The sequence below is a fragment of the Abrus precatorius genome, unplaced genomic scaffold, assembly GCF_003935025.1.
Source record: "Abrus precatorius isolate BTA unplaced genomic scaffold, Abrus_2018 Scaffold10, whole genome shotgun sequence".
In the NCBI taxonomy this organism is placed as follows: domain Eukaryota; kingdom Viridiplantae; phylum Streptophyta; class Magnoliopsida; order Fabales; family Fabaceae; genus Abrus; species Abrus precatorius.
Genome location: NW_020874292.1, coordinates 19,183,868 through 19,196,220, shown reverse-complemented (window position 1 = coordinate 19,196,220; position 12,353 = coordinate 19,183,868). Strand labels below are relative to the sequence as shown.

At 30.9% G+C, this 12,353-nt stretch overlaps 2 protein-coding genes across 2 annotated transcripts; one reads left to right on the top strand and one right to left on the bottom strand.

Annotated features, from left to right (window-relative positions):
- Positions 1–2,137: 2,137 nt before the first annotated feature.
- Positions 2,138–2,860, bottom strand: LOC113851998 (WEB family protein At3g51220). The gene has a single exon (XM_027482259.1). The coding sequence runs from the start codon at positions 2,858–2,860 to the stop codon at positions 2,138–2,140; it is 723 nt and encodes a 240-aa protein (XP_027338060.1).
- Positions 2,861–5,080: 2,220 nt separating this feature from the next.
- Positions 5,081–10,991, top strand: LOC113846136 (uncharacterized protein At5g49945). Its single transcript, XM_027474080.1, has 3 exons — positions 5,081–6,189; positions 10,083–10,286; positions 10,387–10,991. The coding sequence occupies exons 1-3, from the start codon at positions 5,239–5,241 to the stop codon at positions 10,615–10,617; spliced, it is 1,386 nt and encodes a 461-aa protein (XP_027329881.1). The 5' UTR covers positions 5,081–5,238; the 3' UTR covers positions 10,618–10,991.
- The last annotated feature ends 1,362 nt before the right edge of the window (positions 10,992–12,353 follow it).

Below are 12,353 nucleotides of genomic sequence, written 5' to 3'. Positions count from 1 at the left end.
AATTTAAAAAACTAATTTTTTCAAAACGTTTATGGGACATTTGACAACATTATGCATGTTTCGTGATTGTCCTGGCAAAAATAAGTTTCGCCACAGCTTTTGTGAAACTTTTTGATCTGTTGACACATATTTAAACAAACATTAAGCTCTTGTGATCCATTTTTCCTTCCCTTTTTTTCTTCTTCTTCCTCCATACATCTACGCTATTCTTCTCTTTCTTTCTTTCTTGCTTTCTTTTTTTCTGAAAATTTGTGAAGTACAAAGTTAAATTAGGTTTTTTTTTTTGTCAATTTCTTAATGTTTATTTGAGATATCAATCATTTAATATGTATTTTTAGATATTTTATTTTTTATTTTAAATTTCTGAAAAAGAATATAAAAGTCTAATTTTGTAATTTATTAAGTATTGAAGATTAAGAATTACATGGCCTTTTTTGTGAGTAGTTAGTGTTAAGAAGTGTACTACAACAAAGGTTAGTAACAATATTTAGTTTTTTAATTTTTTTAATATTTTAATATAGATAGTGTTTATATTTAGGAAAATTATTAAATTTGTTTAATAAAAAATAGCAACCTATTTATAGTTTACTAACATGTAATTTGTATACAGGGAATATGTTGTTAGAGAAATTATAATTTATTGATAGTTTGTATAAATTATAATTTATTTATTGTAATAGGTTGTAACATGTAACTTATAATTTGTATAATGTTGTAATAGGTTGTATAACAAAAATTAATTATATTTAGTTTAATTGTATTGTTTTTTATTTTCCAAAAATTATTTTTTGTTATGTACCATATGTTATTTATAAATGTTTTTATTTAGTAATAGTTTGTATTAATAGATTTAATAATAATTTTATTTTTTAATCATGATGTAATAGTTATTTGTATTAATACTTATTTTAAAAATGAATAGTTTTTAATTAATATACAATAAATATTTGTATGTAGTGCTATACATATAATTTTTTGTAATTAATTTAATATCAAATAAAAGAAACGTTAAATATAAATTTTATACTAAAAAAGTAGGAGATATAATTTTTATAGTTAAAAATGTAAATATAATTTTTTATATGAAAAATTTATTTATAAGTAGAATATGTAAATATTATCTAAGTTGATATTTATAATAATAATTATGTTAAAATTTCAATTGTCTATTAAGATGTAATAATAATTTGTATGTATTACATATAAATTTATAAATTATTTTAAGTAAATTTATATTTGTATTAATAATTATGTTAAAAAATTAATTTTCTTAATTAAGATGTAATAATAACTTTTATGTATTGTGTGTGTATATAAATTAACTAATTTGTTTTAATATCAAATAATATTTTCCTTAAATATTAATTTTATACTATAAAAGTAGGAGATGTAATTTTTTAAGTTAAATGTTAATATAATATTTTTTACTTATGACAAATTTATTTGTATATAGGGAATATTTGATATAAGACACTCAAATAAAAGAATTAATTTATAGGTAAAATATGTAAATATAAAATTCATTTTAACTAATTTGATATAAATATTAATTAAGATGTAATAATAATTTATATTTACAGTATGTATATATAATTTTTTGAAATTAATTTTAATATAAAAAATTTAAATTGTTTTATTTGGAGTTAAAAAGGTAATAGTATTTGTTTGTGTATTTATTAAATTAAATGTTAAATGTTGCTATAGATGACATTGTTTTCCGGACATAGTAGGATTATAAATCCTGATTAAAAAAATACATCACTTTTAATTTTGAAGTATTCATGTCTCTAAGTATACATGAGGATGGATGTGATGACTCAATATTGAGGGTTAGAAAGAGCTATTCTATTTTGGGTAGATTGAAAAGTGCTATGCAAGAAATTGTTACTTGTCTAAAGTTAGCTAGTTTCATTAGAGTGACTAATATAGGTTAATTTATGTTGAATTTATAATTGATTAGTTGATTGATTGAGAAGTGGATTCAGACATATACCTTACACACTGTACTCAAATTGAAGAGTGTGATGATTAATTTTACGTGGATAGATAGAAAGTGTAATTGTACAAACAAAGACATTCAAAGAAAGACACACATGGGAGGGGAGGAATAATACAAGCAGAAAAGAAAAGCATTAGATTAGAAAGGAGAAGCATAAAGAGGATTATGGTGATTGGTAGCAGAAGAGCCTTTTCTCTTGAAGAACAAGTCCCCAACAAGAGGGATAATGGGTTTCTGCTTCCTCACTTTTTTCCCTCCAAAAATATGGTCTTTTTCTCCCAGACTTATTATCTCACCCAGTTTCAATCTCCCTGAATCTTCCATCCTTCTCAGGTACTCATTCTTCTTCTCTTTCTCTACTTCCACTATCTCTTCTCTCCCAATATCGAACCTCACCGTCTTTGTTGCCGCCGCCGCCTTCCCCGCCGCCGCCGCCTCAGCTTGAGCCAACTTTGACATGTTCTTGTGAAGCTCCGCGTTCAGCGTCGCCAACGCCACCTCCGTTTCGCTCCCTCTTTCCTTCAGCAGCTTCAGCTCCACCTTCGTTTCCTCAAGCTCCGCCTCCAGCTTCTTTATTGTTTCAAGAACCGAATTCGAATTCCCCTTCTCTTGCTCTTTTCTGGATTTCACTGGACTTGGTGGCGTTGGCGTTGGTGTTGCTGTTGGTGTTGGTGTTGATGTTGATGATGACAACCTCCACGAAGCCTCTCGCCTCAACGGCTTTGGACTTGGGGTTGAGGAGTAGATTTCTCCGAGGAGAAGGCGTTCGCCGAATATGGCTACGGCTTCTTTGACGGAGCTGAAAGGACGAGAAGTGTCGACGGTGGAGGTGGAGTTGAGGGTTGGAGATTGAGGTTCCATGGTTGAGGTATGAGTGCGTGAAAGAGAGGTGCGACTCAATATTTGAGGGTTAATTGGTTGGGTTCGTTGTGTGTTTCTTTGCTTCTACTTCAAAGTTGATATTTGATTTGGAAGAGATGCATACATTTACATAGAGTGAAAGATATGATGCCATCGCATGTTGTTTTTTGAAGGCTAAGACAAATACATTATTTTGTGTGCATGAATATGACCCCCAAACTACCAGTAATGTAGCATCATGCTTGTCCATTAATACCATTGCACTGCATAATGTGTTTTTCTCGTCTCCATCAACCATCTAATTAGTGTTAATTTTGCTCAAATAGCCTAAAATTAATGGGATAGATGTGATGATACTTGTAGGTTATAGGTTGGTGTAGATGGTTGATTGGTTAGCATAGCCAAAGAAAAAAGAAAGAAGAATAAAATCCTGCAGATGGGTTAGACTAGGTACTTGAATGGTTAGCTCAATTCTCCAACTAATTGAATCGGCTTTACGCTATATATATGGTGTGATCTCAGTAGATGATGTAATTATTAAACATGATTAACAAATATTTGATTAAACAAAGTTGCTTATTTGTGTTCCATGTAATGCCCTCTTCATTTTTCTTTTCCATTATACGTCATCTACTTACTTGCCAATTCTTTCCAAAAAGATGTTTCTTTATCTTACTTGCAACTTGTTTGCATTGCGGGAACAATGGATTGTAAACAAGCATGTGCATTATATGAATATATCAAAATTTAGGCAATATTTTAAAAATACTTTAAAAATGTTTTTTTCTTTTATACGTGAGGGTAAACTAGGATATTGTGTAAAAAAGTTTAATTCAATACGTAGGAATTGATATTGTTTAAGCCATTTTTTATAGGACTAATTTTGACCAAGTGTGAACAAATAATCTAACTGAAAGCAATTAGTGTGACATAAATATAAACTGATTTTACCTTCTTTTGTGTTTAGGCAAATATGATTAGTATTTTTAAGATTAGGGTATGCATGGATTGAATTTTCAAAAAATTAATCTAAATCTATTTAAAATCTAATTCATAAAAATTAATCTAAATATATTTAAAATCTAATTAAATGAATTAGATTTTGAACTAATCCATTTTAATTTTTTTCAAAATCAATTTGAATTTAGTTTTAAAATTTAGATTTGATTTAAAATTAGTTTTGAATCTAATAAAAATATGCTATAAATATTTTTATATTATTATATTAAAAATATTTAAATTTTATAATAAATAATTTAAATTATATTTGCATATATTTTAATCTATTAATAATATAATTTTTCTTATTTTTATATTATATTAAAATAATAAATATTTACATATATTTTATTTTTTATTATCTATCTACTATACAAATTAATTATATGAATTAAATTTTAAATTATTTTATTTTATTTTTTTAATAATTTAAAAGTAGTTTTAAATTTTGAATTTAATTTAAAATTGATTTTAAATTTTGTTTTTGTTAAAACTAGTTTTAAATTAAGTTTTGTTAAATTAGTTTTAAATTTAATTTTTAAAACAAAACTAATTTTCAATATATTTGTGAATTTAATTTTTAAAATAAAAATAATTTGTTATACGCATTGTTACATTAAATTAATGTATTTTAAGAAAGTTTTAGTAATATTTTTATAATTATATTATATTTATAGAAGTTTATAAAATATTTATTATTATTTTTAATAAATAGAATTGATGATAAAAATTTAAATTTAAATTTATAAAAATAAAATAAATAATTTTTAGTATAATAATATTATTTTAAATATTTAATTTTAATTATAAACATTAAGATTAATAAAATAATATTAAGTCGTAAAATATAGTTAAGATAAAATTTTGTGAACTGATATAATGTAAAAATTTAATAAATAAAAATATAAAATAATATTTCTGTACATATGAATTTGAATAAATAAAAAAAATTATTTCAAAAAGTAAATTTAGAATCTTAATAAAAAAACTAATTTAATACAAATTTAAATTTTTAAAACTAATTTAGCATTAGTTATGAATTGAACTTATAAAATTAAATTTTTTCTTTAGCCTTACTTAGGATATGATTTTAATATATTCTAAGGTGATTTATATAAATATAATTTAGTATAAAAAACTTTAAATTTAATAATACAATATGTAAAATATAATATGATAATATTTTAAACTTATGAAAATATAAACTACCAGAAAGGGAAGGCAATTATGGTTATGGAGAGGCATAGAACCCGTTAACCCGTATCTGGGAGGAGCAAAGCAACCTATCAAAATCGGTCAGTGGTAAGCGAAGTAGCCCAAATCGAAACTCTCTCTCTCTCTCTCTCTCTCTCTCTCTATCTCTGTGTGTGTGGGTGTCAATGGCAAATCCAAATGTTCTATTCCTTCTCCTCTGCTTCCTATCTATCTTCCTATCCTTCGTTCACTCCGATTCCCATTTCGAAGGCTTCGAAGCCGAAGAAGATGACTTCGAAGACCTTTCAATCGATCCTTCCTCTCTCCGATCACCGCCCTCCCAGAAACTCTCCACACCCACTCCCCACTCCGATCCTAATCCCGACCCTCCAGCTTCGGATCTTCCCAAATCCCCACCCACCACCACCACCACCACTTTCGATTTCTGGGACGACGAAGAATTCGAAGGCGTACCCATCGAAAACCCCACCCCCGAAGTCCCCACCGATCCCAAATCCCCCGAAAACGCTTCCGATCCCGCAACCCCTCACAACCCCCAAAACGTGAAACCCACGCGCTCCTTCACCGTCGAGATCGTCTGCGGAAGCTTCCTGGTGATGTTCGCCATCAATTACTTCACCGGAAAGCGCGAGAACGAGAACATAGCCCTCTCGTGGGCGGCGCAGTTCGCGGCAAAGGACTCAATCTTCGAGAAGAATTTCAGCCTATTGGGAATCGGCGACGGCGGCGACGACGCGCCGTTGTTGTTGAAGGAGGGGCAGACGACGTTCAAGTTCTACGCGAGCGGGAGAAGGTACTGCCAGGGGTTGTTGGCGACGTTGGAGTTGAAGAGCAGGCACGATCTGATTGCGAGGATTTACAACATGATCGTTCCCTGCAGGGACGAGATCGCGTTTGAGGTTTACATGAGCGACGACGCCATGGATCATGTCGTTTTTGCCATGGCTAAGAAGAAGGCTGCCAAAGCCATGCAGAAGGACGTTAGGGATTTGCAGAGGTTTGGGAGTGTTCTTTCTCCTCCCAATTCCAGAAAGTGGGTTGTTGATGACCTCTCTGTTATTTCTGAGTCCAAGGAAGTCGCTGCTGATTTGATTACCGATGCCGTCATTGATCAGGTTTCACTTCTCTCTCGTTATCACTTTACGTTTGCATTTTGCAGTGAACCGTGATGCATAGTTTTTCTATGAATAAGTTCTCATTTGATAACTTCTATGAAATAAGTGCTTACTTAAGTTGTTTATACAAATATGCCCCTAGTAAGCTTCACATTTGATAAGATCAAGAATAAGTTCTCGTGTGATAAGCTCTTCATAAATAAGTTCCTTAATTTGAAGCTGTTGCTCTGAATGGAGGTCAGTGGTCATACTCGATATCATCTCTATATAAAAGTTAGAGACTGAAACCTTCAGCTGTAAATGAAATAATTTCTTCAATTTATTTCTACTTCCTAACTTCTCCATAAGACTGAATTATATAAGGAGAGATAAAGGAGGAGAAGTGGATCTATATAGGTTGGTCTTGTCTTGAGCTATTTATAAATCAATTGCTCTGAAATGGATTCTTTCATGTTCTAATTGATACAGCTGGAAGTATGCCGCCTCCCTGAAACCCAAGATACAAATGCTATAGAGCATTGTTCATTCTGGAGTGTGTCTGTGTGTATGTACACAAAAGTGTGATGTTTATTGATCAATGTTACTTATTTAATTCAGCAAATGACCCCTTTTATGCCATCCTTTATTCCCCTCAGTCATCATTCTTATCATTGCTATTTTATTTCTCTTTGCTGACTGTTGATATTTTATATAAAGAGGCAGAGGCAGAGCAATCATTAGGTTTATTACTAGGTTGCAAAATGCATGAAACACCGTAAGGCATAGATATCCTATAGGCCAAAGAAAAAGTGAGTTTCAAGTTTTGAGGTTGTTGAAAATTTGGGGTTTTATATGTATTGATCGAGAGATGCTAGGTTAGACTTTTTTTCTCTGTCAAAGCTGTGAGGCTAGGTTCGTATCTCTTGGAAGCTATGGAGTCAATCTGATTCCCTGATCTCAGTGCATTTCAACAAAAGAGAGCAGATCTAATTAAAGTAGGTCATGGGTCAACTAGAGGGCAGTGAAACAAACCAAATTATGGCAAAAAAAAACCTACATAAGAAGTCACAAACCCAGAAATCATTGAACCAAGGGCAGATCTGTGATGAGGTAGCAACATGTTCAGCAGGAGTGAGACAAAACAAACCAGTCTGGATGCACCACCACACGGGAAGAAGGACGATGACACATGGAAGAACCACATTTGCACCAAAACAGCTTGTGAGGATTAATAGGTTCTGATGACCCTGAGATTAGTTTTAATGGTGGTGGTCATGCTGGAAAAGTTGCCAAAATATTTCCTGCCAATGACATGAATGGCTGAAACATGTAGGAAAAATGAATAGAAGAGGAGACTGTAACCCAGAGAGAAACTCTAAGCTGGAAATCTGGAATCTATTTGGAACATGCGGAAAAGTGCATGGCAAAGGGAATTCAAACTCCAGTGAAACTCAGCTCAAATCTGTCTGAAACACAGGAAAAATGCACGATGGAGGAGGTCAAAACTCTGAAACTTAGAGGACAGAATCTATTTTAATTTAAAAACACTGAAAAAATGCATAGTGGAGGAGATCAGAACCTGAGAGAAACAGAAGGACATAAAATGTATGAACATGTTGGTAAAATACACAACCAATGCTAGAGTGAGTCAGAGATGTTACAGTGGGGGACAAAACCAATGAAATAGTTGGTTAGAATGAAGAACACAATTGAGGACTGCCAAAAGGACGATGCGATGTTGGTGACCAAATGCCAAAGGACACAGCAAGAGAGAAAGTTAATTTGAGAAAGGATCATGAAAATTAAGTAGAACTCTAAATTTTAGGGATTTTGGCAATAAAGGAGTAATGGGACAGGTAACAGAGGAGGGCATCACTCTAATATCGTGTTGAAATTATAGGGTTTGGATATTGAAAGAGAGAATAAAGAGAATTGACGCTTTGTATAATTTTATTATGCAATAAAATGTGTTACAACTTACAATACATTGATGAGTGTTTAAATCCTACAACACTACCTAACCCTTATTTACATTAATTAAAATCCTGACTAATTAAGAAAACAAATCATAAGATGAGAAATTAGAGTGACCAATCCTAGTGGGGTATGTTTGATTGGGGGGAGAAAAGTGAGGGATCTGGATCCTTTGCAGTTTTGACACAAACTGCAGCTTGCAATCCAAATTTGCTTAGGCAAATTTGACAAAAAAGTGATATTCATTTAAGCAAAAAATAATCGCTTAAATTAACATTTCAAAAAATTTTAAAATTTCATATTCTTTCTTTCTATATTATGGAAAATTTGAGGAACCTTTATGCAAGATCCTATAGTCACACTTTGTGATAATCTTTATTGCTAGCTATACATGTACAATTGACTTCATTTTCAAATAGCCTTTTAGAAAATGAAAAGCAATAAAAGCCCCAATGTTCAATATGCAAATCAAAACTTTCTCAATTCTCTTTGGTTCCATTATATCTTCTGGATCAAGTAGGGATTATCATATTACAAAGACCTAAGGGTCTCAAATCATGTAATATTGCAACTGTTTCTCAACTAATTTTTCAAAGTCATGATCCCTATAATTTTTATCATCATTCTCAAAAATTTAACCTAATTTCAAATGGTTACACCTCACCGATGCTCAGCATAAGTGGTTCACTAGACAAATTCATTTAGAATATTTTGTGAGATGATATATGCAAGGACCTTTGGTAACTAAGTAATCATTGATGAGAAATAAATGTTCCTTAAATTTTTCGTAGTTTAAAGAGAAAAAAGATGAAGTTCTAAACCATTTTAGCTTAAGTGAATTTTTTAACTTAAGTAAAAATCACTTTTTTATCAAATTCGTTGGATTGCAGGTTGTTATTTGTGCCAAAACTGTAGAGAATTCGGATTAAGTAGTGAGGGAAGAGGGTGGGTATATTGTGTGTTTGAATGATGGAAGGAGGAGAGGAGGGGAAGGAAGAGTGGGGGTATCTCTTGTAAAAAACTTCCCCCTAAAGTGGGGTAAAATGGGGAGGGGGTTGTTTTAATATTTTCATGTTTAATAATATTTTAATATAATATATCTTCTTTTTTTAAAAAAATTTAAAAGATATAATAGTAATAATTTCTCTTGTTAAATTAATTATTATAAAAAATATTTTACACAATTTACTTTTTTTTACTATTTTCTATTAATTTAAATAAGTGGTGAGAACTTTCTCCACTTCTTTCTTATTTTCATCTATCCAAACAATACATTTTTTTTCATCATATTTCTGTTATATTTCTCAGCCTTCTATTTATTTCTTCTCTCCCTATTTATCTTTCATCCAATCTACGTGCCAGAGATAATAGGTAATATGGAAACTGATCTTAAGGAATATCTTAACATACTTTTAAGATATGATAAGCTGTTTACATGCATTCCAACAATGCCCAGCCATTTGGAATTTGTTATTTTTGTTGTTAAATTGTAGCATATATTTTGGTCAACTGTATCACTTGTTGGGATGTAGATTACTAAAACAGTACTATGGCTAGTAATAACTATATATCCAATTATTTTAAGAGGAATATTATTTATCATGTTCAACAGTGAGTCAGCACTTAATGTGGTTATTTCTCTGATATAAGTTGGGATACTCCTTCGCTCTCCTTTTTCATTCCATCGAGAGTGCTTGCTAGTTGCATATTCTTTTGATGTCATATATGTGAACTAACCATGAAAACGTGTTTCAACTTGCTGGTAATTAGCTCCATTACATTTGGGTTTATTTATGCATGCAAGTGTCTTCAGGATTATGTCAAGTTTAAAGTTTGTTTTGCCAAAATGCGTGTTTTGGTTCATCTGCACAGTTCATATACTGTCAAAATTAAAGGTTATTTGTTGGACTAAAAAATCAGCTATTAATGATATACTGCAGGTTTTTGGTGAAAAAGCTTTTGAGAAATTTGGAAAAGGTTTAATTTCATTGCATTTCTCCGACCAGCACCCTGGCACGCACAAGAAAGTTTTGTTGTTCAAGTTTGTGCTTCCATCTGCTAAGAACATGGCTGATATGACTCGACTGGTTGCCCTTGTTCCATATTATATTGACTTGATTGGAAGATATAAATTAAGTTCCCAGGTGGGTGGATTTTCTCTGTCTTGTGTTACCAATATATGCTGGCTTGTAATTTGTGAACGTCTTATGCTTGGTCCTTGATTGACTGGTGTGCGCAATTCAGGCTCGGTCTAAGACAGAAGCTGCACGACAAAAGGCTGCTCTAGAGGCACAAAAAGAACTCCGAAGTGCCCAACAAGAGGCCATGCAGAGAAGGAAGGCAGAGAGGAAGAAGATGATGGAGGAGGCTGAGGCAAAGCTCAGTGCAGAGGCTATTCGAAAGAAAGAAGCAAAGGAGCGTGCTCGTCAAATGAAAAAGGCAATGCCAAGGATGAAAATGGCCCGAGGTGCCTAATTCTTGAATGTTTTCATTCACAGGTAAAATTGAAGGCCCCTCTCTACTGCGGGCGTACTTTGTAGTTGGGTCTTCCTTGCTTACTTTATAGTTGGGTCCTCCTTGCCTTCTGTAGAATTTAGAGCAATGCACTTTTTTAGTTGGCATTTCCTCCCAAATTAGCTAGATAGGCGAGACCACGTGTTGGTGGATTTTGAATGTACCAAACTTTCAATTTTAGGGACATTTATGAGCTCCAGGTAACAACTTAAATCTACTGGTCTTAGTTTCTAGTTGACAATGTGTTGAATTCCCATTTTCCTTTTGTCAAACATGCTTAAAATGCATGCGGTGACAAATGCCTAATGAACTTGCCTTTGAAATTTTTTTCTTTGCTATTTGCTATATGTATGGGGTCATGACATGCTTCCTTTCACCAATCCGTCCCAGCTTAAAACTAATTTTGATGGGTTTGAATTCTTAAAATAAAATTTGATATATTTTGAGGATTGGTCTGAGTTATATGTCGAATTGTCTTGACTTGGTATCCTCCATTTTTTAAAAATTTGCACTTTTTAAGTAATTATGTATTAGTAATAAGACTTTAAGACCCAATTTATGTCATTTATATTGATTTAGTTTATTTTAAAATTTATAATATAAAATATATCAATTTCATAATTTAGTTCTTATAATATCGAGATTATATTATATCTATAAATTTCGTTCAGTCAGTCTTAACATTAATAGGTTGGGATTGAGAATTAAAAAATTGAGTCTCAATTTTGGATTGAGTAGAAACAATCATAAACTCGATTCAAATGCAAACAATAAAATTGTTGATAAATTAGACTTGAGAGGCAGAGTTTTAGTTTGCCTAAACTTTCAAATTTAGGCTTTAGCTGTTGTCATTACTTGATATTCAGCATGTGCATCACAACAAAATTTTTCTTGAATTGTTCTTTGTAAGGTTGTGGGACTATTTAAAGTGATAGATTTGTCGTAAATTAATTTTCAAGCATTTCAAATCAAAATCTTGAACAGAACAAAATAAAATTACATTTGGTTAAGATATAAATAATACGATTAGCATAGATAAGAAGGGATCATTTAGGTAGTTTAGACTTGTGAGATAGTGTTTCTAAATTAAATTTTTATTTTAATCTTTAAGATTGTAAGTGTCAATTACTATAGGCTCTAATTATATAAATTTTTAATTCTTTTAAAATTTTCAATAACATTTTATATTAAAAAGGAAAAAAATAAATGGTATTTTATAAAGTCAATAATTAAAATAAATTTTTAAAAAAATTAAAGATTAAAATGATCTGTATTTATAATTTTAATACTGGAATCGGAGTTTACTCATTTATTTGAAATAACCCAAGTCTTTATGTTCTTTGAGTCTTGGGAACAAGATAATAATCACATTGGATAAGTAATATAGAATAGGTAACCAATAAGAGCAGCAAGATGGATGTGAGAAGGACCTATGCTCACATTATAGAAAATTCTCAGTACTCGATCATAATACAAATTTTAGAAAACTAACCACGTCTAAGGATTTCTTTGTTTAAAATGAATTAAACTTTTTATATATTTTTTAAAAAAATATTCTAATAAAATATATAATTTAAATTTATTTATATATTTTAATTATATTGAACGATTGATAATTAATGTTAATTTTATTTATTTTTTTAATTATACTTTTTGCCCTCTTTATTTTCTTTTCACTTTTTATGATGAACCAACTT

Coding starts and splice junctions, on each gene's coding strand:
- LOC113846136 (XM_027474080.1), top strand. CDS start 5,239: ATGGCAAATCCAAATGTTCTATTCCTTCTCCTCTGCTTCCTATCTATC. Junction 6,190..10,082: donor CCGATGCCGTCATTGATCAG/GTTTCACTTCTC, acceptor GATATACTGCAG/GTTTTTGGTGAAAAAGCTTT. Junction 10,287..10,386: donor GATATAAATTAAGTTCCCAG/GTGGGTGGATTT, acceptor TGCGCAATTCAG/GCTCGGTCTAAGACAGAAGC.
- LOC113851998 (XM_027482259.1), bottom strand. CDS start 2,860: ATGGAACCTCAATCTCCAACCCTCAACTCCACCTCCACCGTCGACACT.